Source organism: Branchiostoma belcheri, unplaced genomic scaffold (genome assembly GCF_001625305.1).
Source record: "Branchiostoma belcheri isolate BF01 breed outbred unplaced genomic scaffold, Haploidv18h27 scaffold6, whole genome shotgun sequence".
Lineage (NCBI taxonomy): Eukaryota > Metazoa > Chordata > Leptocardii > Amphioxiformes > Branchiostomatidae > Branchiostoma > Branchiostoma belcheri.
This window is the reverse complement of record NW_017804242.1, coordinates 158,159-184,452: the sequence shown is the minus strand read 5'-3', so window position 1 is coordinate 184,452 and position 26,294 is coordinate 158,159. Positions and strand designations below refer to the sequence as shown.

Genomic DNA, 26,294 nt, shown 5'->3' with positions numbered 1-26,294 from the left:
GAATTTTCAGTATGTTGTACACTGTTCTCTTAGCAATACTACATAGCTTTTCTAGCAGGCAAGGTCTATACAGTGTATCTTGGACTTTACAGGGATGTTTTTGGCCCATTATTTTACTCTTTTTGTGTCTCCTATGTCAGCTAGTGAGAAAATAAGTCATGTTACTTCTTACAATACATCATGAAAAGCTACCTTTGAGGTACTATTATATCAAGGCATCATACTGACCAGACTGTTCAATTGAAAAGTGTCCTTGAAATGAAACTTGTGTTGGATAGTGCATCACGACAGCATTTGTTGATATTTTCCTGTTAATATTCATAGATAAGTTGGAAAATATCCTAAAAGTGAAATAAAGAGCCTAGATTACAAACAATATGGGGAAACTGGGATGAAATACTGCTCACTGTTGTTAACTTATAACTTTGGGAAAGTCATATCTTTGTGGATGTGAAGAACCAAAATATTTCCACATCATTGTTTTGTAGGTTGGAAACTTTGTAAAAGATGTTTAGGCATTTCAGTGCACTTGCAGTCCATGGTGTGTTATGTAATGATTAGATGCAAGTCACATATACACTGCACACGCACATCAGATTTTTCCATGTCTTCTTCTGAGTTGTATCTGTCCTAGACCACTCGATGCCTACATGACAGCATTTGGTACATTCATGGGTCTCCTTCCAGAGGAGAATTGGTAATTTATTTGTTCCCTTCCTAAGGCACTTTTTGTGCTAAAGTATATCTGGACATAGTCAGCCATCTTGGAATGTTTTAGCGATGACATCATGTTCTAGTAGAGAGGCCCTGAGTGAGGGGTTAGCCCAGGCACTTTGGGTGCAGCAGGACTGGTCTAGGGTACAGACAACAGACAAGGACTGGGTCCATTCTGGTCTACTAACTTTGTAGTACAAGTTCTATTGATACTTATCTAGCTGTTGTGATTTTTTGTGCATAATGTTGTGTATTTCATGTATTTTTATGAAGAGATGTGAATAGCTTGTCCTTGTGAGCTTTGCGTTTACCTGGATGTACAGTTGTTTCAGATGGTAGTCATGATGTGCAGTGAAGCCTCAAACCTTGTGTTTATACAGTGAATATTCCGTTAAAAGTGTGTGTAAGAGGATAAATAAGTGGAAAAAGAGTTTTGGCTTGAGGCCAAAGCCTTTGCACTATTGCAAAGCTGGTATATATCTACTCTACTTTAGCTTGTGTTGTTGACCTCTTCTAGAGACCATCCTTGGATGGTTTGTCACCTAGGCAGCAGGCATTGTCAACAATTTGTAGTCTGCAAAAAGATGTGTTTTCAAAACAGGGAGAATATTTTGTGAAGGGCCCTTGCAGAGCATATGCTTCAAGTGTGTACACACAGGCCATATTGTCCATGTGGAAACCCCTTTTTTGTGGCCATTTCACCAAAATTCTGCCGCGGTAACTTGAACACACCGACCAGGGTGTTCTCTAGACCACAGGCACCAAGTTTCCAGCAGAAATCTTGGAGGACAATGTTGTGAATTTTGCGGTAAAGGCCTTTTTCCTGCGTGTTGAAAATTTTCCCTTTGTGGGCCCCTGAATTGTCGCATTGCAGATATAGCAGAGGTCACGTAGGACTTGGTGTTTACAGGAGGGAGTCTGGCTAGTGAAGGGGCGGCCCTGGCTGGGTCTAAAAACCTCTGCTGCAGCCTTTTTCTTTTAGAACAGCTTGTTTTGGTACATTTTAGTGGTGCAGTCTTCAAATCAGTAGATTAGAGGGTTTATGTTGCTAAAAAATGATGATTTTGAATCTAATTTCAAAACAATTTAATGCCTTACTTTCAGTAAGGAAAGCAAGAACATTTTTGCCTAGGCAAGGCCTCTTTACTAGTCTACCTCACAATGTAGTCTCAACAGGGATCTTTCTTTTAGGATAATTTGTTAAGGTACATTTTAGTGGTGGATTCTGAAAATTCAGTGGAACTAGAAGGTTTATTTTGCTTGAAAATTATGATTTTGAGTTTGATTTAATGCCTTGCTTGGAGTTGGAGAAGCAAGAACATTTTTGCCCAAGCAGGATCTCTCTACCTCACACTATAACCTCAACAGGGATCCTTCTTTTAGAACAACTTGTTTTGGTACATTTTAGTGGTGCAGTCTTCAAATCAGTAGATCTAGAGGGCTTATGTTGCAATAAAATGGTGCTTTTGAGTTTGAAATTAATGCCAATCCTTAGTAAATTGAGTTGGGTTTAAGCTAGAACATTTTTGACCAGGCAAGGTCTCACACCATGGACTCAACAGGGATTTTGTTTTAGGAAAAGTTGTTTAGGTGCATTTTGATGGTGGATTATTCAATTCAGTAGAACTAGAAGGTGTACTTAGCTAGAAAATGATGATTTTGAATCATCAAAGTTGCCCTGGCTTGCCTTTTTGCTTAACAGTAAGAGAATCTAATACCTCTCGACTTTACCTAGGACAGTTGGATGGATTCTATCCTTCATTATGTCAAACGGTTACAGAATTTACTCTTGGTTCCAGATGGCTTCGTAGAACATTATTAATGCCTGAATAAAAGTCTTCTTTGTGTACACATATTTACACTAGTATGGAAAGGCTCTTTGTCTTTGTTTGGTTACCGGGGTTTGGTCGCAGATACTGGTATAGACTTCAGACACACAGACAATTGTAAGAGCACAATATCTGTGGTATTTAGACATCAGAATACAGTTTAATATGCCTAAATATCACTTGTGCTTTAGCAATGTACTTGCACACATGTATTGTTAGATCCATGTTGCTTGTTGGTGTATTTATTTGTAAAGGTAACACATACGTCTGACCTTGCTTGAAATGACAACAAAGGAAAATGTAGCCTTGGGGATGCCTTTTGTTTTGTATTTATGTTTGCTTCTATTCTAGAATCTTCGAGGAAATTACAGAGAAGAGTTAATGAACTACTGAAAGTCAAGTCAAATTTTTTGATATGGAAAAAAACAGTCGCTGTCCAAGCTCTGTATCTGCTTGTTACTCACGTAAAAGACAATGAAGGACAAATTTTGCAATAAATGCAGACTGTCTTTTCTTAATTTTTGAAATAGCTGTTCTTTTTGAAAGAAAGTCTGTTTTTCCAAAGTAGAAACTGGAGTATACTACGTTATGATTTTTGTTGCATCAGAATTCTGTGTCTATACATTATAATAGTGTTCACTCCAGGGCTTTAGTAATGGGCCTGCCTCATGTTATTGCTATAAATGATGTCTCTAGGGTAGTCTTTTTTGTCACAAAGCACAAATTTCAGCTGTAGACATTCTTAAGTAATAGATCAAGACCTGTTGGCTTGGTATGGATGGAAAAATTTGGTTTCGATACTTGCTTTTTCTATTTTTTTCAAAGATAAAATCACATGGTTGTTTTTTTTACGCCCCCCTCACCACATTGAATGACATTTTTACTTCTGCAAATTTTACCATGCTCGGTTCATAGATATTGTTTGTTGTTCCAACTTAAAGTGCACTAATAAGATGCATACAGTCACATTTTCATTACTTTTATAGATTCACAATCATAAAAATGTCTCTATGATGGCAAAAGTTTTACATTTTTTTGCAGCCTTGGTCCATACTTTCGAGCATGTGTCAAATCCATCATTTCATGAATGAAAAAAAGAGAAGCTTATTTGCAACTGAAAACTTTTATTTGGGGTTGAAATTTAAAAAAAAAAGGAAAGTATAAAAAAACATGGTGACCACTTGACTTTCAGAATCTCAAACAAAATCGACAGCGCAAAAAAAAAAAACAAGCTGCTAAGGGGCCCAAACCTGTGTCCCTTTCTTCACAAGCCCAAGAGCTACAACAGTATCTACCATTAAAAAATCAACCCTGTAGCTTGTCCAGAGTATGTGGTATCAAAACTGGAAGTGCTGCTGCAGTATATTCAAAAGCTGCCAGGGGACCCAAAGGCTTTTCATCTCTTCATATTGGCAACACCTACCCACATACCAAATATCATAAAGATCAACTCGTGACTAATCAAGAATTGCTGTTCACAAACAAACCGACACACGCACACACACACACAGACAGACACACACACACACACACACACACACACACACACACACACACACAGACACACAGACCTGAAAACATAGCCTTCTTGGCAAAGGTAATAAGAAAGACAGTAAAGCCAATGTAGGGCTTTAAAATTCAATGCAAATTCAAATTGCGAAAACTTTTTTCCAGACCCTAAGTAAAATTGTAGACAACTTGCAACTTTGCAGGCTTAATCAGGCTCATTATCATGAATCACAATCATGCAAGCTAATAAACCACATGCTAAAGCTCATTTTTAAGAAGGGCTAGAATGCTAACTGTGTAACAATATTTCCGTCAACTTTTGACAGGTGGGTGTGGCTATAGGCTCGGTCTATACCTCTGTGTTAGACAATGAATTTGCTTGAATTTGTTTGAGCCTTGGACAGACATTCAGATGAGAAATGAGTTTTACTATCACCATTATTAATGCCAAGCTAGAAATAAGTTTTCAGATCTCCCATGTCCCTGCAACAAGTTACCAAAACCTTAAACTGAAGAAAAGCCAAATGGATCCTGGTATTTTCAGGTATATGGAAGGAATATGTAAAAGCAGTAGATGAAAATATATGCAACTAAAAAAACATCTCTGAAAATATGCAAGTGAGTGCCAGATTCTAAAGTTTTAAACTGTTCAAAAATCAAGAAGAAATGCAACATATGTCAACAAGATAACTGCAAATTTGTCCAGTTTGTAGTAAATGAGCTTTGTTATTTCAATTTGCAAAACTTAACCAACTTCCTAAACTTTCCCATTATAGTTTTGCCCTTATTAACTAAAATTGTTTGTATTGGCAAGATTTACATTCTAGATGGTGTAACATACAAAACAAGAACTGCTGATTTGTTGATCAAAACCAATGTTTCATTCTTACATCATTGTTGTTTACTGGAAGGTCAAAATGTTTGTGCTTCCTTGACCTCTGACCTCAATTTGTGGAAACAGTGGACATTGCACTATAATTATTAATAATTTCCTTGCTAATGGTCATAGTGATAAAACATATGTTTCAACATATTTGAAAGGTACAAAGATCATTTGTGAATAAGTTGGCCGAAGTTGATTGCAAAGAAGGCTTTCTGAAAGTGTGTTCAAAGAGTTTGTAACTTTGTAATTGCTTAACTTAGATCAAATTGGTCAGCAGTTCCGCCCATAGAAAGTGTTTGAATGCAATATTACTTTAGGGCAGTATGTTTATGAAAATGTCTGATTATTTCAATTTTGAAGATGTGTGGTATAACTATTATAAAATAAGGCAAAAGATACAACACATTTGATTAGACTAGACCAGCTGCAGGGTTGGACAAGTCCCATTGCCCACTTGCCCAGGGCAAGTAAAAGCACTGTTCGGGCAAGTGAATATCCCCCAATCGGGCAAGTAAATTTTTTGGATGCGAAGTATTGTATTTGGTGCAAAATTACTCATTGCAAGTCTCAGACCACCTTATTTTGATAACTCTACGATAAAATAATTTCCTTGCTGGTAGTAAAAATGCATAGAAAATGTCATGTACATTGCATATTTTGGGCAAGTGAAAAGTTGGTTCGGGCAAGTGGAAATGACCATGTACTTGCCCAATAGGGCAAGTGGATTTTTGAAAACTTGTCCAACCCTGCAGCTTCTGAAGTCTTACACACCTTGTCAAAGCTATAGAACCTAATGTGCCAGACCACAGTACCATTCTCTATGCAGCTTTGCTTAACTTGATTTAAGTCTGTGTCATTCCAGAATGGTGTTATTTGTTTCAAAAGAAGTTGACATTGTTAAAAAGACTTTCTGAACTTAACTGTTTGTAATTTTGTAGTTACAAAACTTGGGAAGAAATTGGTAAATAGCTTTGTTAACAGTTAAATTTTGAATTCCATTAAATTCAATGTTACTTTAGGACCGTTTCTTTTGTTGACAATGTCAGGTTATTTTGAAGGTGTGTAGTGTAACATCAGACAGAAGATTGTAAGCATAGATTTGTTTTGCCCTTTTTTAGACCAGGTTCTGAAATCTTGCCCACCTTGTCCAAAACAAGACCACTTCGGTACAGAGCCCTACTGTACCATACAGCGTTAACATTCTCTATACAGTCTAGCTTATTGTTAGCAAGTGTTACATACAGCAAGCTCCTCCTTATTTTGAAGCCATCTAGGTATAACATCAAGTAGAAGGTACCACATTTGTAGTATGTTAGACAAGACTAGGTTTTGGAGTCTTGTAACTCTTGTATGTAATCTAAGACCACTTCGCTACAGAACACAGTGTACTACCACACAACAATAACATTCTCTAGCATGCAGCCTTGCTTACTGTTAGTAGTAAGCTAAGTGTTATATAGTACAGAAAGCTCCTCCATATTTTGAAGGTGCCCAAGTATATCAGGTAGAAATTGTAGTATGTCAGATCAGACCACATTCTGAAGTTTTGTCCAAGCTAAGACCACTCTGTTACCGAACACAACATGTACTACCAGACGACTGCAACTTTTTCTGTGTAGCCTTGCTTACTAGTACTGTTGGTAAGTGTAACATACAGAGAAAGCTCCTCCCTTGAAGGGGCCCCTGGTTTGCTGCATTGCAGACTGAGTGGAGGTCATACAGGATTCAGCACAGAGCCCAGCCGCCATGTCAGGCAACAAGCTCTCACCGTCTGTGTCGGGTGTGCGGACCTCAGGGTACTGTCACCCTCCCCACTCTGCATGCAGCTAGCTGTGGATGTTGTTCTCTGTGTTTCTGGTTTTGTTTCTGAGGATTTGTACGGCTAATTTTTCTTTTGTGGAGGTTTTTGTGAGGAAGTGTTTTTTAGGGCGTGTGCTTGCCCAGCCATTGTGAATATGTTGTGGTTAATTTTGCATGCCCTTGCCTTTGAGTGGAAAACAGGCCTGGCTGCCTCTTCCTGTTTCCCACTTTAAAGTAGGCTTGTTTTCGTGGATTATAATGTTCAGTTAAAGAGAGATTTCAAGGATTTTAGGCTTGTTTGTGGATTTTGTGAAAATCCAGATTTTCTTGAATTTTTACCGTTGGTTTTTACCTTGCTATTCTGGACCCCAGTGAGCCATTCAGTACAAGCTGGTCTGCCCTAAAAATGATACAGAACAGCCTGATCCCCTGCTGTCACGATTCTGTAGCCGATTTGCTTCCTTTCTACATCGAACCACAGATATGTAAAGCTGTTGTTGTTCAGCCATGGGGCCCCCAGTAAGGGTTCTGGTGACGCAGCTTGAAATTGAAAGGAGTGGTCTAGACTCCCGGCTGCCTGGCCTCACAGCCATATTTTACGGCCTTGTTGTCAACTCTAACCATTGCTGGTGCTGTAATCTTTTTATAAAACTGGATATGATTTAGTTGTGTTTATGAAAAGCTTAGATTTTCTTACTCCTATTAATTGATGTTTGTTTGAACAGGATATGTGCTGCTTTCCTGGCTGAAAACTGCTTCAGAAAGGGCCATCCGCCTGTTCTGTGTTGCCTACAGAGATCTAGCTGCTTTTTCTGTTGTTGTTTTGTTGTTTTTGTGCAAATTATGAGGTAGATTGCACTGATAACTGTTGTAATCAGGTTGGACATGTTGGACAGGCCATTCTTTTGCATGACAAACAGACCATGAAGTCTGCAGTCCACCCAACCTAGAGTCAACAAAACAGAACAGGAGAAAGCCACAGGGACCTTTCCTGGGCTGATTTTTAACACCAAAATTTAAATTTTTTGCTGTAAATATTTTTTTACTATCTCTTTGTAATGTTTGAAATGTGGTTACACATTTTGAGATGCATACTTGACGTTTTATGCTGCATATAAACAGCAAAATCCTTGACACATTTAAACCTTCCATGCTGGTATAACAGCAGACTTTTCTCGGTTGGTCGTGTCTGATACGTAGTCTTTTTCCACATTTTACAGAAAAAGGAGTTTATTTGCTGCTGTATGTGTAGTGTAATATCCATAGTGTCACATGAACCATGTTGTTTTGAGCTGGGCTGAGAAATGAATTTGCCAGACCTTCAGGAAGAAACAGTGATTGTTGCAGCCACTGGAAGCACTGAAGGCCAGTGTTTGTTTACTTTTAGAAGCACTGTATTTCATTTTTTGGGGACATGATGTTTTATGTGATCTTGTAGTAACTCTTGGATATCTTTAAAACATTAAGGGTCTTTCTAGAGCTTTGGTAATTCCAATGTTGACAACTGAATACGGAGAAAAAGAGTATAGAAACATTGTTTACCAATGTTAAGTATATGTTTACATTCTTGTTTATTTATCAAAAACTCCAGATGGGTTTTGCCAAAAGACATCCAGTTGCTTGATACAAATGTAAGTTTGGCAAAGAAGTTACAAAGAACTATTTGGAAAAGAACTCTTTTTAAACTACAAACTGGTTTCTTTTGCAAAATGAATGTCTTTCTGTTGATCCAGTTGTTCAAGCAACTTGGAATGGCAGTGTCAACTGCTGCAAAGCTCTTTCGAAAGTTTTCTGGTTTGAAAAATAATTACTGTGTGTGAATTGTGCCTGAAACACTAAAAAAAGTTTCAAGAACAATTTTGTTTGCCTTCGCCTTGAGTTTTTCCACTTTACGTTATGTAGTCATTGATTGATGCAGTGTAAAAAAAGGAACCTCTCTATTTTAAGAACTTACACACATCATAAGGTTATTATTATTATCATAACATATTTATGAATTATTTTGAAAAGGTGACAAGGCAAACACACCAGCTCTTCAGTGCCTTTGAATATCTAGTCAGTCGTCAAAAGATGCCGAAACTTTCAACATAAACTTTGAACTTTTGAAAAAAAGGCTGTTGATCTTTGTCACTGAGTATGAATCTGAAAGTCATCATAAAATAACTTTCTTTATAGAATAGAAAGCTAAGTAGTAAAATTTTACAGAAAGACACAAAAGAGAAAGTTAGAAACAGAAATTAAGCTAAACACGATGAACATTTTGCAGGCAATTGCCAGAACACTGTCAAGCAGTTTCCTGAGAACAAAAGTTGTTACAATTTATGATAAACTAATGCCTTAAAATTGTATTTTGTATTGTATTTCTTTTCTATATGTTTTGAAATAAAAAGAAAAACCTCCCTTCGATGAAACGTAAAAGTGTTTGTAATTGACATTTCTGGAGTATCCTCTCTTGTGAATGCTTTATTCTTTCGTTCACTGTACCTCAGTACTATTGTAACTCTCCGAGTCCCTAGCATATGCCCAGAACAGCTAACTCCGTGCCTCCACAGTTTGTAGCAGCTACCTGCCATACGAAATGCCTGTTCTGAGGGCCCCCGCGCTGCGATTGGTCAGCCAATTTTGAAATGTAAGCGATGACATCATGTCTGTAGGCAGGGGCCCTGCTGAAGGTAGAACACAGTTGTACCGACAAGGCTGCAGGCAACGTTAGCAGCTGTTGCTGTTGCAAGGACCTGGCTACATTCTGTACAAAATAATTCCATTTTCTTCTCAATATCTATGAAAATTATGTACAATTTTTGAAGATGTTTTTAGTATATTTTTGGGCTTTCCTTTTTGGCAGTGTGTTATTTGGGAGTGGCATATGTTTGAAGCATTTTGCTGTTCTTGTGTCTGGTGTTGACTGCCAAGGACCTGGCTATACTACATTCTTTACAAAATTACTCCTTTGTATTTTACATCTTTAGAAATTAGACAATTTTGAGTGTGTTTTTAATAGAATTTGGGAATTTTCTTTTTGTCAGTGTTTAGTGTGGAAAGAAAATGCATTTGGTTTTTTTTGTCCATAGCTGGTCTTGCATCTGCAGTTCTGTTGTCATTTTCTTGTAGTAAGCTTACAAAATCAGTGTCTTTTGAATAGGTTTAAGAGAAAATTTTGATAGTTTTGCATTTTAGAAGATCCAATAGGAAATATTTAACTGTTTAAAGGCATTAGTGTTTATGCAGTTGAAAAATCGACCTTTGCCAAATATTTGCTTAGTGTTCTATTCAGTTTAAGCTGTCATGGCTTGTTAAAGACGGTAAACATTCTGGGTTTTCTTCCTCAGAAAATGTATTTGAGACCTTGGTTAAGCAATTAAACTTGTGACAAGCTTTTTTCTGTAATGTAGAGTATTGAATAGACCAAATAAGAGTAAAAGACATACTCAAGGCTGTTTTTCTATTGTAAACTAGCATGAAATAGGGCCTGTGAAACCACATATGTACAATAACGCTGAAGGGCTCTTTGTAACAGTTTTATTGTGCTTGTTATATTGTTTTTAAGAAGCTTAAGCTCCATTTTCGTAGGTTCCTTGCCTGCACATTGTTAGCTGTTGTCATTATGTAGGAAAGTAGGGCATTGACCCCAAATCTACTGACTGGCCTCACAGCTCAGAAATGCCTTCTCTAACATGGCCTTATCTGGACTCATTGCTGAACTTAATTACTTTCTAACCTGTTTTATTTTGAAAATAAGTGACTAGATTTCATATTTTCTATCCTTATGTACAGAGTGCTAAATGTACCCTAAATTTCTGCTGTTACAAAGGATGCCATACAAAAGCAGTACTAAGGGAAGTTATGTTGTGTTGTGTGTTATCCCTTCAAGCAATTTTACCAAAGTGGTGTCTGTTACGTAGTCTTTTTGATAACGTACTGCCGAATTTCAATTTTAAGAATACTACGTGATAGGGCATGTTGTGTAGATATCGTTGTACTGGTTAGACAGGGTTTAGGAACAAATTTGACATTTTTGGGGGTCTTCAGAAGTTTTAAGCTGTAGCCTGGTGGTATTTATCCCTTACAAATAGTCTTGTGACAGTTCTGGTGTGGTATTTTGGATTCATAGAAAAATTTGTCATCTTGTGTCATTTACATAAGACTGACATATCTTAATTGTATGAAAACATAAGAATACCTCTATATTTTTGGTTGATTGCTGATTGCAATATTCTTGAATGTGATGTTGGGCAATTTGATGAAGGTTTCAAACCTATGGTTAACTCCTTGGGTTCTTTTAAGTATCAGACTACAATATATGTCAGAAGCTTTCTGTAGAGCCATAATTAAACCCAACAAGAACACGACAAAAATATTATTAGAATTTAGATAACAGTCCAATATGTTACAAAAAACAGCAAGGTTTAACACTTCCTTTCTTCTTAGAAATTAGTATTGATATACACATTTTCTAGCACTGCTCCTTTCTTCAGCATGTAGATGTAAAAGTTTCAATGATTGAAGTGGTGTTGAATGCCCTTTAAGTAACTCTCTTCTTATTCTTCACTTTCCATGCTGCTAGAAAGATGACTAAATGGTAAGAAATGTGGAAGTGAAGGATAGCATGTGGCAGTATCGATGTTGTATACTGTACCTGGTGTAGTGTTTGGTATCAGTGGAAAAGGGATGAGCTGGTCTCAGTGTACCTTGTACAATTACATCCTTTTCTAACGTTTTGTCCAAACTGATGTGTTTCTTATTAGACTTTTAAAGATAATTGTAGATTAACTATTAGGAATTCTTAGTTTTTAAACATACCATACTTTTGTTGAAAAAAGGTTATCTTAATTGACTGATTCTGAATGCCGATTACACTTAGTTAGCAATTCAGCCAATGAGAGCATGGCAATGAGTAGTTCGGCCACCAATGAGAGGGTAGCTGCATTTCTGACAAATTTGTGCATTTTTAATGTATTTATTTTGCACTTTTACATTTTGATGGGTGACAGAGGCTAAACTTGAGTTCAGATTTAGTGTTCAAATTGCTTTTGTATATTCAATTTTGAAAAATTTTCTCCTCTCTGATTTTTTACAGCTCAGATGAGAGCAACTCTGGGTCAGAGGACAGCAACGATGAGGACCAATCAAAATCCGGCTCCAGCTCCAGCAGCCAATCAGGAAGCAGCTCCGACTCTGGCAGCCAATCAGAGTCCGAGTCCAAGTCGGGATCCGGATCTGGATCGGGATCCAGCTCCGCGAGCGAATCCGGAAACGAGAGCGCGAAAGCGGAGGAGGATGGGGAAGAGCAGGTAAATATTTGTGCGGCCTCCATGTATATTACAGAATATTTTATTCATGAGCAAAACCTTGTTAGAATATAATCACCAATTGATTTTAAAATGTATGGAATTTTATATTGACTGATTGTACCCGCCTTCCGTCTGTTATAATCCATGTGTGATAAGAATTTTCTACTATGTTGTCAATTTGAGTCTTACAATGTAGATAACCACAATTCAGCCTATGTAAGGCTGCCAGTGTTTTTATTAAGAAGAAATTAATCGCAAATTCATGCCGGGGGGGCTAATTGCAGATTACAAACATAACAGAACAATGAAACGTAGTATAAAATAACTAAAATCTACATGATAAAAGGTAGTTGTCTAGAGCTATAGCTATGTCTAAAACTATGTCTAAGGGGTCTGACTTCTCTTTTTTAGATCATGGAAGACGTAATGTCCCACCTTTTCTAAAATTAGTGGGTTTTGGGAGGTTAAAAGAAGTATATGTTTATTCACAATAAACCATTTCATCATCATCTTCAGGAGGATGGGGATGAGTCGAACGACCCGGCCACAGACAGCAAGGACCAAGCAGGCAAACTGCCCAAGAAGGAGAGACTGGCTGATCTCAAACAGGTGGGAATCTTACTGGCTACTTTTCTATTGTCTCGGGTTATGCTTGCACTACTCTCCAAGCAGAGGTTTGTGATTGGGGTTATTTTTGGCGTGTTCTTTTATCAGGGTTTCTCTTTTCACCCCCAAAAAAATTCCAATGCAAAAGAGAAACCCCGATAAAAAAAGCCTAAAACACGGCAAAAATAACCCCAACCCTCTGCTTGGAGAGTATGCTGCAACCTTTTCTTCTCAAATACTGTCAAAACTGCCCAAGAAGGAGAGACTGGCTGATCTCAAACAGGTGGGAAGGTTGCAGCTCACACACTGTCGCTTCTAAACTGTCGTAGGTAATGTTAGAGCAGCGTACTAGGTAGCCTGAATTTTTTTTCTGCCATCCCTGTTTTGTTCCCCTAGGAAATTTTGAAATCTTGACCCTCTGAAAAATGTTTTTTTTAGCATTTCATGGGGCAAATTTGACTATTCAAAGTTTAATGGCATCTCTTTCTATATCTTTACATGCCAATTTTTGTCTGACCAAAACAATGGATTGGACAGAGTTTTTGCCTGTCCTGCGTGGCAAAATCTCATTCAATGACAGAAAGACTAATGCTGGCTGAAACACTGGTCAATGGTTACGTTAGAACCTTTCCTTTGGCGCTAATTTCCCAAATATGATATAGGATTTTAAAGTTTTTAAACCTTAAAGTAATGAATTGAAAGCGACACTGTTGAAAATGCGATTTGTAAAACTAAAACTATTCACACTATACATATAAAACTTATTTTACTGATCCAGTCATTGTGTATGTTTATCTAATCTTTGTTTATGTTTGTCTAAGCTTTGTTTATGTTTGTGTTTACCAGATGTGGGAGGAGTACCCGGATGTCTATGGTGTGAGAAGATCCAGCCGAGCCAAGAAAGAACCCAGCAGATATAATGTAGGCATGGAGGTACTGTCGGTCACACAAGGAATTCATTTTCTTTTGAGTGATCACACACACAGTAGCCTGACTTTCCTCATTTCATTTACACATCCATTTAGAAACACATTTTTTTTGTCATGCAGTAGTGTTTGATACAAGTGTTCAGGCCAGTGTGATAACTAGTTTTATATCATACCCGGGCCGCGATAACGTTTGATAATGGGTTCCGGACCGGTCCGTACTGTACAGTACGGCCCGGGCTTCCATGGCTTCCATAGAACGATTCAAACAGGTTTTGCCCTAACTGCGTTTGCCGCTTTTGAAAATTTGAATACAGAATCTGGATGTTAGAATTGATATTGTTGCATTTTAGGGTTTAGTGGCACCAACTTTTGGCTCATCTTGCATTGAAAGGCGCGTTTTCTTTGGTGGGTATGACATAAATAAAATGTACAAATGACAATAAATAAAATACAACACGGTGTATTCCTCAGCACCCTCAGGCCGATACCTCGGGCGATGCGGAAAACCAGGTGTTGTATTCTATATGTATCACATGGGATTCCAAAAGTTCCATAGAATAATACAGACACATTTCATTTCATTTGTATACAGATTAGGCCACACTAATTTAATTTCTTGGTTAACGGATTTTTCTAGAAAAATAATGAAGCGGGCGGGCGAAAAAAAACAAAAACAGGCCTAGGAATCCTATTATGGCCCAAAATGGTACGATAGGAGCCATGAAGTCAACACACCTGGCTGGTTCAAAATCTAAATGAATTTTGAACTTTTAATGATACCCCTGCATTGAAAGATTGAATAACTGTAACAACTAGGAAGAAAAGGACTGTTTTCAACTGTTCAGGGCAAAATATGAGCATTTTGCAGTTGATTCTGAATTTTTATTTTTATTTGCAAATCAGAAAAAAATGAAGCGGCGAATCCGTTAACCAAGAAATTAAATTGGTGTGGCCTTACATTGATTAAAAGATAGAAAATACTGTCTGAAATGTCTTGACTCCTAAAAAAAATTATCCAGTTTGGCTTGTCTTATATTGCTGATTACCCAAAACGTTTAAATGATTAAATATAATGAATAAATCATTGGTTGGATTATCATAGGGTTGTTATACAAAAAGTGCTCATCCATGGTTTTGAATGATTAAGTCTTGTTGGCATAACCACGACTTTTTGTATGTAAATGTGCAGCATTTTGGATGTTTTACTTTTGGATGTAATATGTCTTGAATGGATCTTACATTTTAACGAGTTGGAAGGATCTACAAAGTTTTAATATTTTTGCTGAAGCCTTTATTTGGATGTCAATGACAACACAGTGTGTTAACCTTCTCCCTGCTGTCTAACCACATAACCAATAAAAGTTTGGTGCTATACACCTACCATAGCAGACTGAAGGTTAACAATCCCTTCTGAAATATTGACTTGGATGTCAATGACAACACCCGTATGTTAACCTTCTTCCTGCCACCTAACCCCTTAACCAACACAACTTCAGTGCCTACTGGTCACTGTAGCATGCTGATGGTTAATAACCTTCTGAAATATTGACTTGGATGTCAATGACAACACCGTATGTTAACCTTCTCCCTGCTGCCTAACTCTATATATAACCAATACAACTTTAATACCCAACAGCTACCTTAGCAGGTTAATCTGTGTTTTCTCTCACTGTCAAATGCAGGAGTCTGACGAAGAAAATGATGAAGATGATGATGAAGATCACCGCAAAAGAAGAAAAAACATCTCAGCGAAATCCAGAAGAAAACGGAAATCGTAAGTGTGAACAGTAGCCTGCCTATGTGCTCAGGCCAGGAGCTGGCCCTTTCTCCCTTCCATCAAGTCCTAAATGTTGCACAGTTCATGGCGCCAGACTTTGCTAAGTTTAAAGAAGTCCTGTCTTTTGTAATCATATGTTTCTACTGCTCCAAGGTCCCTGGCGTCTGGGGGAAACTGTGATGTGCTACGAAAACACAGATTTGTTTAAACACTCACAGTTCAAATCTGTAACAAAACGTTAAACACTCAGGTTTAGTTTGTAATTAGAGCTGCCCTTCAATAGCTATAACTAGTCTCTTGGCCTTGCACTAAGCGCATTCGTTGAAGAAAATTGTTTTTCTTTTCCTCTCTCAGAAGTGAAAACTGGGAGGCAGACAACAGTGACAGCGATGATGATGATGACAATGACTCGGGCAGCAGTGATGACTACACAGTGAAAAGAAGGGCCAAACCTGCAGCCAGACCAGCCACCAGGCCACAGGCCAGAGTCAGAGGTAAACTGTGGATTTTATGTATTTCTGATTTATTTAAAAAGGTGGCCCATCTCAATGGTATGACACAGCTTTACTGTAGGGCCCTGGAAAACATACATTACATACAACATGTTTACAGTATATACATACATTGCAGAAATGTATTTTTTATACTTAACACTTAGTCCAGCACTTGGTCCTCCATGGCCCTTCGCAATTTGTTAGTGTCGTGATTATATACTTAATACTTTAATGACTGTAATTCATTGTAAGATACTGGATGTTTATACATTAGGTGGAGCCAGACATGAACCTTCTTTCTGCTACCTAACCAATATAGAATTGGTACCCAGATTGCTCCTTCAGTGTGCTAAAGGTTAATGTCCTGACTTTTGTGCCTGTGTTCTTCAGGTAAAGCCCCCATCAAGGGGAAGTCAGCTGCCAACAATCAGGGTCGGAAGCGCTCGGGAAGTCTGAGCGAGCGGGAACAGAAGAGACTGTCCAGGAGAAAAGCTGCTGCAAACGTCAGGTACACAACAGAAACTCATCCATATTGTACACTGGGGGCACTAGATAGCTTTAAACAGCTTTAAACAGTGTTTGGAATTAGATGTTTAAATGTTGCGTGTAACAAGTTTACGGTATTATGATGTAGCCAGCTGCCGCGCGCTGTGCCTGCAAAGCTGGTGTGTTTCGCCAAGTTATACCGGCTATACCAATACAGATAAAAATGCTCTCATTATCACCCAACATCCTATGTCATTTCGGATGGTGATGTGGCCCATGTATGAGGAAGTGTCACTTAAAAGAACCCAACACACTTGAGAGAAGAGTAGGGGTGACCAGTATGCTTGGTGGAAAACATAAGCTGCATCACGCTACCACTGACTAGACAAAAAGGCAATATGCTTGCACTTGAGTTGAGGATGACTGCTTTACCCTTTTTGTCCTCATCCCAGTCGAGTGCAAATACAATAAAAATGTGACAGATGGATGTATATATCACTCCTTAGATATGTTTATGTATGTGAGGAATATCTGTTGCAAATTTCTTCATGTTTTTCCAACCTTAAGACAAATTACCAAAGCACTAAACTTTTCTGGTTGTTCCAGTTACAAAGAGGAGAGTCCGGATGCGACGGACTCGGATGACCTGATGGAGATCGCTACAAAAGAGGAGGAGAACGATGATGCTGAGGCAATCGAGAGAGTTCTCAACCACAGGACAGGCAAGAAAGGGAGTAAGTACAGCAAGAACAACACCTTCTATGTACTGTAGACTTGAACACTACGTCTGTATCTTGATTTTATTATTTCTACGATGATGCTGAGGCAATGGAGAGGGTTCTCAACCACAGGACAGGCAAGAAAGGGAGTAAGTACAGATCACTTTCCTTCCACTATCCGAGCAACAATAATCTACAGTTTGTATGGAACCAACAATGCAGGTTTCACATCTATATCCCTATGTGCAGCCAAAACTGCCCTAGAAGACCTCTAAGGGGGCAGATGCAATCTAGCCAAGGTAATGTGCAGACAGCACTTGATTTGTGTCATTCTGAAGTGCTAATGTCAACACAGAGAATTGGACATAACTTGAGATTTGTGTGCGCACTGGCTTGCTTATTTCATATTGAACATTGGGCAAAAAGCAGAAATGCTTAGAACTATCAACTCTCAAGTCTGAAGAGAGGGCTTTTATGACTTCTGAGGATAGGGTTTTTGCCTTCATTGCAAATTAATTCTAAATTTTTTTTCTTCCTTTTTTTGTGTGCAGGCACTGGTGCAATAACTACGATGTATGCGGCGGACGCTGCGGCCGCCAACAAGCCTCCTGACCCGGAGACGGACGAGACGGAGACACAGTACCTCATCAAGTGGAAGGACTGGTCTCACCTGCACAACACCTGGGAGAGCGAGGCGACCCTGGCCGAGCAGAAGGTCAAGGGCATGAAGAAACTCGAGAACTACATGAAGAAGAAGAACGACCTGCAACAGTGGTAGGCTTTACAATGTCACTTTTGACACTTTGTCACTTACTGTAATATGTTCATTTTATTGTTCTTCTCTTTGATTATATGCAAATAAATAAACAAACAAAACACTTTTTTTCATATCATTAAAAAAAAACGAAAGAAAGTCTAAACGGATCTGAGGTATTCCCTGGTAAAACTTGAATAAACTTGAAACTTGTCTCTGATACTGGATTCCATGAAATAGACTATAGCTGACAGTCAGAATATGCCAGATGATTTGGTTAGTATTGTCCTAAATGGGACAGAAGCCCTGCAGCACATTACAGAACCTACCCCACTTACGGAAAGAATAGGTGTCCCTACTTATGTGCATGGATCAAACCTTACAGTCCAGTCTTATTCAGCTTGTACTTACTACACGAACCGGTGTGTTACACTCAATGGTGTTTTATTGGTTAACTCCTTTGTTCTGTAGCGATGTGTAGCTCAATCTAACTATGTTATCCCCAGGAAAGACCAGGCATGCCCATAAGACCTGGAGTACGTGGAGTGCCAGTCAGAGATGAATGAAAACCACCTGAGCTGAAACTCTGCCAGCTACAACACCAGTACCACATGTAGCTAAGTCTGCTTGTCTCTCTCATCCCCAGGAAAGACCAGGCACCCCCAGAAGACCTGGAGTACCTGGAGTGCCAGTCAGAGATGAATGAAGACCTCCTGAGCTCAAACTATGCCAGCTAGAACTCTGATATCATGTGTAGCTAAGTCTGTCCGTCTCTGTAGCATATGTATCTCCATCTAACTTACGTTTCTTTTCTCAGGAAAGACCAGGCGTCCCCAGAAGACCTGGAGTACCTTGAGTGCCAGTCAGAGATGAACGAAGACCTCCTGAGTGCCTACCAGCAGGTTGAGAGAATCATAGGTATGGCGTACCCCGCCAGTCCCCAGCATGAGCTAGCCGGCCCGCCATGTAAGTCACCCGCGCTCCGTTACGGGCGTACGAGGGCGGACAAACCACTCTTGGCCTGTTCCTCCCGGTACCACAAACATGGGGAAGTCTGTACTGTGTTGTCACGTGCCACTGCCACTGCACTTGTTTTTTTTTATCGTGCTGTTGTGAGCAACAATAGCCACAGACGCAATCACTTAAATAGGCATTTTCCTCAGTTAGCACCAGTTCTAGCACAGCCTTGTTTGGATTTGAGACACCTCTATGTTCCGAAACCCCTATGTTCTGCATTTGTTCTGCTGTGTTGATAGAAGTCATTCTTAAACAGGTTTGAACTTACTGTAAATTGGACTTGCCATTGAATTTTCCAATTTCGTGTATAGGAAATTACAGTCCAAATCTGTTTCAGTTTTGACTAAGGGTTAGGGTTGTTGGAACATAGAGGTATAACTGTTTTGATTTTGGGTTTCCCCCACCAGTTGACCTCAATGGTCGTAAGGCACTTTTTATTTATCATTTTATGCATAATTCTCACCATACACGGTTCTGTGTGTGTGTGTCTGCCTTAAACCCAAGCAGGCACTGTTGCATGTGGTCTGGCTTCAGTTCAAGCTATAAACAGCAGAATACTGCACCACTATGCATCTTTGCACGTAGAGAAGAAATGGCAACTTCCTTCTATCTATTTGCTGGCATAAGTGCAGTGCTTGGTAGTGAACCAGAGGGCACACTGTAGCTCAGTCCTCACTTAAGTGAATGGCTGTGCTTTTTAAAAATGCTGCAAGATAAAGAAAATGTATGTTTAGTTGGCACTTTACTTTTTTGCTGCTGCAAGTTATTATTATTGCTGCATGCCCCCCTCCCATGTTCTGTGGTACCAGGATTACAGCCAAAGTGTTTGTCCCCACCATACCCCGACCCAAACCCAACGTGTGGACTCTTCGTTTGGCAAGGTTTGCCCCTTTCACTCAAACTCACAAACTTCTCTCAGTAACACTGACAAAAGCTTGGATCACATCTCATTCTAATACCCTTTCCTGTATCATATTGTATGCTATTTGTATATAAGTACAGTCAAACCTATCCAAGTGACTACTGGATACTGGGCAAGGATTTTTGGATGCTATCGCCCAAAATGGCAGGTGCGTTTATTTAGGCTTGTCGGCTTCCTACCAATTTCATCAATCTATACCACCAAACATTGCCATCAGGTCTACACCACCTCAGAATCTACAAGGAAACGCTTTTCTGAAGCTGCTGGCTCAGGAAAATTTGACAGATCACCACTCCAACCTCTACAAAAGGACCAATGTTGCCACCTCTAGATCATTTATACAAGCATCGAGAATCCTGTCTATAGCAACCACCTGTTCACATAGACCACATTTTATCAGCCCCCCAAGTGGTCTTCTTGGTCAGGTTTGGCTGTGTCTTGTACGTTTGACGTGCAATTTTATGCATTTTTTTATGTTCTGATGTTAACAATGTATTTAAAGGATGATCAGTAGCATTTAAATGCTGCAGACATAGTACAAAGTGTGCATGCACTGTGTGATGCATTAGGCCACAGCAAGTAATTTTTATGGATGACATCAGCGTGCACATTAATTTTTGCCTGACTTTGGGAAAAAAGAAAACAAAATTTTGTTGCCTTCTGACAGTGATTAACATGCCGAAAATGGGCAAAGATATCTGTCGCTATGCCGGAAGATGGATGGCAGATAACTATTAAGAGAGGAGACAAGAAAAGGCTCTGTTTCTTACTTTGATGCAGTGATGCTGGCTGTGTATATGTGATGTTCCCACTGAATAAAAGCCATTTGTACAATGATTGAGTCAAAATGTTAACATGTAGGAACCTTGTTTTTTTCGGCCTGCCTTGTTTTTTTTTTTTCGCCCGCTCGCATTAGATTTGAAGTCTGCAGAGGATGTCATCCATAAAATTTACTTGCTGTGGTCTTACAGGAAATTTGTATGTCAAAGTTGAAGACTGTTTGCCATTTAATTATGTACTGCCTGGGGCCTTCAACTAGATATATTATCCACATGCATCACAATTTGCATGCACACTTCAAACTTTGAACAAACTTATTCTCATTACACAATCGTTATGTACGTACATTGTACATATAACCAGGCTAGCACACAGAGTTCTATATCACCAGAGTTGAGCCAAACAAAATGAATAATCAAAACTTGGTTTAATGCGGACACATAGCATACATGTTTATTGGGTTTCAGTTTATAAAAAAGCAACATAACACATAACGTGTGTACATTTGTTGTTCTATTTTCGTGATGACTTCACAGCAAAATCGTGACAGCTAATATGTCATTTCAAAGCACTACAGAATCATTCCAACCAGGACCTTAAAAAAAAACATGGCGAAGACCAAACCGCCTTTCCACCAAAATGAAGTCCCCGCGAAAATAAAAAGTGAATTTACGGTACCTGTGTTGCTTTTTCAGCCCACAGGAGCAAGACCTCAGGTGGGAGAGTATCGCGAAACGAAGAAGCTCCTGGTAGGGGAGCTTCTCTCTCTTTCTCTCTCTCTCACTCTGTCTTTCCGCTAAGCTTTCGTCCTTGACGCTGTCATGTGTGAATGTGTGGCTGCTATAATGTACCACCGAAGCATAAAAATGATTCATTTCTTGTCATGTTTCTGTTAGTTACAGATCGTTCAAACCCCTTTCAACTAAGCTGCAATTGCTGAGCGTCCAAAATGAAATTTGTGTGAAACTTGATTTTAAAGTTGGAAGATCTAAAGTTATGATTTAATAGACAAGAGAAACATACAAAACATCAGAAAATTTGTTCAGAGATTTGTGAAATCATTGGTTGCTCAGGGGTTGCTACCGATAGTGGAAAGGGGTGACTATAATGACTTTCTTTCTGTTTCTAGGGTCTTGACTAATGTGAATCTTTTGTTTTCATTTTGTATGCAGTTGGAAACTGGCATACAACAATGCACACATGCCATGACAAGAAATGAAACGTTTTTATGCCCCCCCCCTCGTGTCTGTGCAAAGATATTATGAATGCAAGGTTGTTAGCCGTTTTTCAGAAATGGTCTTGAAGTATTGAAGAATTATGACTGGAGTACGATTGGAAAACTCAGTACCTTTTTGGTCAGAGAAGAAAATAAATTTTGTAGATACACGTTTGTATGCTGAGTGGATGCTGCACGCTTATCCCAAATCAGCTTTGTCTTGTCAGCAGTGTATGCACATCCGCTTTGTACTGGATCTTGAAAAAAAAACAACTGTGAAGCATTATACTACATTTGCTGGTGGTTGTGCTTCAGTTTTTGTATGCTGAAAGCCTTTCTGTAATGCATGATCATTGTGAAGAGCATGCACATGTACTACTACTGCTAGGAGCTCCGTCTTACATGTAGGCATTGTCACTACATCAGAGCTGTCATTACATTGGTTTTACGGAGAGAACTTCCAACAAGCCGTTTACAGAAAAACAAAAGTAGATGGCGCAAATTTCACAAAACAGGTGCAAAGACGTGAAAAGAAAGACAACAGTTTGTAGGTATTGTCACTCCAGAGCTGTCATTGCACTTACAGTGAAAATTTCCGTACAAAAATGAAGTACATGTAGACAGCCCAAATTTCACGAAACAATTGCAAGAAAAGGAAAAGAAAGACAACAGTTTGTAGGTATTGTCACTCCAGAGCTGTCATTGCACTTACAGTGAAAATATCTGTACAAAATGAAGTAGATGGCCCAAATTTCACAAAACCTACTCTAGAAAACGAAAGATTGCAGCTAATGGCAGCTCTGTTCCACTCTTGGTCCACGTACTACGCTGTTCCGTAGCTGACACTCGTGTAGAGTTGCACCAAACCTTGCTGCCTGATATTTTTGCATGGATGTCCAATTTGTTGCTGAGTAAAGAGACTCTTTTTTTATTACACATCCAAGTGTTTTATTCACTACCGACATTTCGGTGACCATCTGTCACCTTCCTCGGGACAATTCTGACTGGTTCACATTGCACTGCAGCACAGGTGTCGCTGCCATAGATGCGTTCCCAAACGTAAAAGTTACATATCTACACATGTACATACAGGGAACTGTATCAACAATGTGGTCCCAAACTTGGTTGTGTAGAAAGAGTCTCTTTACTCAGTGACTTACCAACCTGATGAAACTATTCACGGATACATTGCTTGCTGTCTCACAAACACACTTTTCTTTCTTTTCCACCCCCTCAGCTCAGCAGCCTGCCAAGAACTCGGCGTCAGGTTTCCCGGACTACCTGGTGAAGTGGCAGGGTCTGCCGTACTCCGAGTGCTCGTGGGAAGACGGCGAGCTCATCTCCATGTACTTCCCCGACGCCGTCGACGGATACAACGCCAGGAACAAGTCCCAGAAAATCCCCGGCAAAATGACCGCCAAGGTAGGAGGAACTATTGCAGGCATTGTGTGTTTTCTGCAAAAAAATGTTTTAAAGCCCTCCTCTATTAAAGGTCCGTTTGTTCTCATTATTATCATACACTTGCTTTACATACATTTTTGATAAAACGATAGATGCATTTTGAAAAACACCCTGCAAAATCCCTGTGTTAAGAGAAAAAAAAGCAAAACCACCACAGCTCTGAATCGTAATCCAGTGTGTCTGCAACAGCTCTTCGTAAATAGAATGCCTTTTCAAAAAGTCAATTTGAGAAGTATTAATTTTCTGAAAATGCAAGTGGGCCATAAATAGCAGAAATTTCTTTGACTTTGTTCAACAAATGTCGCTGACATGTTCATCAAACAACAAAGTTTGGTTCATATGCTTTGAGATACAGATTTTGTCCCAGCTTATATACTTCTTTGCGTTTTTTTTGCCAGGTTCTGAAGCAGAGGCCGAGGTTTGTAGCGCTGAAGAAGCAGCCGCTGTACCTTGGAGGCTCGGACAAGCTGGAGCTGAGAGACTACCAGCTGGACGGACTCAACTGGCTCGCTCACTCCTGGTGCAAGTACGCAGACTTTCTCAGTTTCCATCAGCAAGGCCTAACATACACTCTTAACCCTTGTCCTGCGGAGCACAACAATTGTTGTTCTGCACATACAGTACCATCTATATAACACCCTGTATAGGTACGATTTGGGGGTATTTCTCGTGCAACGCATCACACCACTGTGACAGCAAAATTCAACGAAGGCGGAAGTAACTATGCCACTGCAGGGCAAAAAAGTTTGGGGGTCTATGATCTAATTAAGACATGAAATTATTGAAAAGTATTGTGCCAGGAATGCCAGCAGGACAAGGGTTAAGATACATTTACTTGATGTGTACTTTATTTTGTCATGCGTTCTTGCTTGAACTGGTACAATGGCCAAGGGGGTATAGTCTTTTCCTTGCATTCGATTGGTCTGGGTTCAAACCTTGCACCATCATTCCAAAGACTTGAAAAATGGCACAGACTGCTTTTCCCCTGCTGTCATGGCCTTGTGCAACCCAAAGGCTAAAGAAATGGAGCTGGGCACTACCCCTATATACCGAAATGCTTCTGGGAAGGATTTTAACTCTTACCATCTTCTCTACAATCCCCAGGAACAACAGTGTAATCCTTGCAGACGAGATGGGCTTGGGGAAAACCATCCAGACGATATCGTTCCTGTCCTACCTGTTCAACACCCACGCGTTGTACGGCCCGTTTCTGCTGGTGGTGCCCCTGTCGACCATGGCAGCCTGGCAGCGAGAGTTTAACAACTGGGCTCCCGACATGAACGTCATTATCTACCTTGGAGACGTTATGAGCAGGAACAAGGTGGGACCACAGGGCTTGAAATACTAGTACCTGCATATGCGGGATTGTTCAGTAATACATAAAATTGGGGCTGTGCAGGTATTTCTGATGTCTACCTATATGCTGTGTTCACCTTTGTCAACTATGAATTGTAAAAGAAATAACAACAATGGCTTATGAACACAACTGTTTTTAGTGTGATCCTGTACTTCCTAAATCTGAGTGGTGCAGGTAAAATTTTCAATGTTTTCAAATTTTTTCAAATTATCTACACCATTGCAGATATGCAGAACAAAGCGTTTCAAGCTCTGAATATACATGTCATTGCCTTGATGGGGCTTCTTCACCAAATCACACTTGCCATCAGTATAATCAAATACTGGATACTGCAATCACGTGTTATCGCTTGTTTCAGATCAGGGAATATGAATGGTGTCACCCCGGAAACAAGAAGCTCAAGTTCAACTGTTTGCTGACCACATACGAGATCCTTCTCAAGGATAAGGTAAGCCTTTTTTTTATCCTGTAGCAAGGTTGAACTGTAATTTCCAACACAAGAAATTGGACTTACCCAACAAATTTTCGGCACTAGGACAGTCTTTGTCATGAAATGAGCAATCCACCGCTTCTGTAACATCATGTTATCACAGATAGAACTCTTGACTCGAGGCACTCAAAGTTTGTGCTGCCATCTCTGTTGTAAAGTACTGGTTTGAATGGTTTGTTAAGTTAGTGAAAAATTAAACTGTTCTCCAATTCAAATTTTCACCACCTAAATTACCAACTCAGCTGAACTTTCATGCTAAATGGTTTGTTGATTGTCAATTGTTGATTATTGTTTATTGCAGTCATTCCTAGGCGGAGTAGAGTGGGCGTGTCTAGTTGTGGACGAGGCCCACAGACTGAGAAACGACGACTCTGTCCTGCTATTTGTTGTTTATTGATTATTATTTGTTTTATTATTGCAGTCATTCCTAGGCGGAGTCGAGTGGGCGTGTCTAGTTGTGGACGAGGCTCACAGACTGAGAAACGACGACTCTGTCCTGCTATTTGTTGTTTGTTGATTATTATTTGTTTTATTATTGCAGTCATTCCTAGGCGGAGTCGAGTGGGCCTGTCTGGTTGTGGATGAGGCCCACAGACTGAAAAACGACGACTCTGTCCTGCTATTTGTTGTTTATTGATTATTATTTGTTTTATTATTGCAGTCATTCCTGGGTGGAGTAGAGTGGGCCTGTCTAGTTGTGGATGAGGCCCACAGACTGAAAAACGACGACTCTCTCCTGTACAAAACCCTGAAGGGCTTCGACTCCAACCACAGACTGCTGATCACGGGCACGCCGCTACAGAACTCTCTCAAGGAGCTGTGGGCTCTGCTCTTCTTCATCATGCCTGCCAGGTAGGTCATCTGTATTTCTGTCTTTATTCAGCGTGCAGTTTCAGGGCTCGAAATACTGGATGCATGTGCACCTACATTGTAAGTGCACCTAAAATTGGAGCTGTGCACCCATTTTTTCGTGAGTGCACTGGTGCACCCAAATATTTTTGTAGGTATTTTTGTACATTAAATGTACAATAGTACATAGGATATTCTTGGCATCGAGTTGTCCCGTCCATTGCAAATTCCTTCTGTTACAGATTCTGGTGTTAATCTTCTATTGATGGATTGTGAGTTGGTCTTGTAGGGAAAAAAAATAGGTGTAAAGTGCCTTACCCAAGGGCACAACATTGTGGTCTGCTAGGAATTCAAACCCACAACCTTTAGGTTCTACAGCCTGGACCACTTAGATGTCACTGTAATGTTTTA

General features: G+C 39.6%; 1 protein-coding gene across 1 annotated transcript in view; it reads left to right on the top strand.

The window, feature by feature from the left end:
- The window catches only part of LOC109482579 (chromodomain-helicase-DNA-binding protein 1-like), a 48,440-nt gene that overhangs the window by 2,226 nt on the left and 19,920 nt on the right, over positions 1-26,294 (top strand). The window contains exons 4-18 of the mRNA XM_019785345.1: positions 11,813-12,026; positions 12,543-12,635; positions 13,479-13,565; positions 15,244-15,335; positions 15,693-15,832; positions 16,223-16,340; positions 16,925-17,052; positions 17,589-17,811; positions 18,609-18,709; positions 21,206-21,259; positions 22,964-23,148; positions 23,586-23,713; positions 24,292-24,508; positions 24,903-24,992; positions 25,696-25,886. Of these exons, the coding sequence (XP_019640904.1) occupies positions 11,813-12,026; positions 12,543-12,635; positions 13,479-13,565; positions 15,244-15,335; positions 15,693-15,832; positions 16,223-16,340; positions 16,925-17,052; positions 17,589-17,811; positions 18,609-18,709; positions 21,206-21,259; positions 22,964-23,148; positions 23,586-23,713; positions 24,292-24,508; positions 24,903-24,992; positions 25,696-25,886 (2,061 nt within the window). The remainder of the gene's footprint in view (positions 1-11,812; positions 12,027-12,542; positions 12,636-13,478; positions 13,566-15,243; positions 15,336-15,692; positions 15,833-16,222; positions 16,341-16,924; positions 17,053-17,588; positions 17,812-18,608; positions 18,710-21,205; positions 21,260-22,963; positions 23,149-23,585; positions 23,714-24,291; positions 24,509-24,902; positions 24,993-25,695; positions 25,887-26,294) is intronic.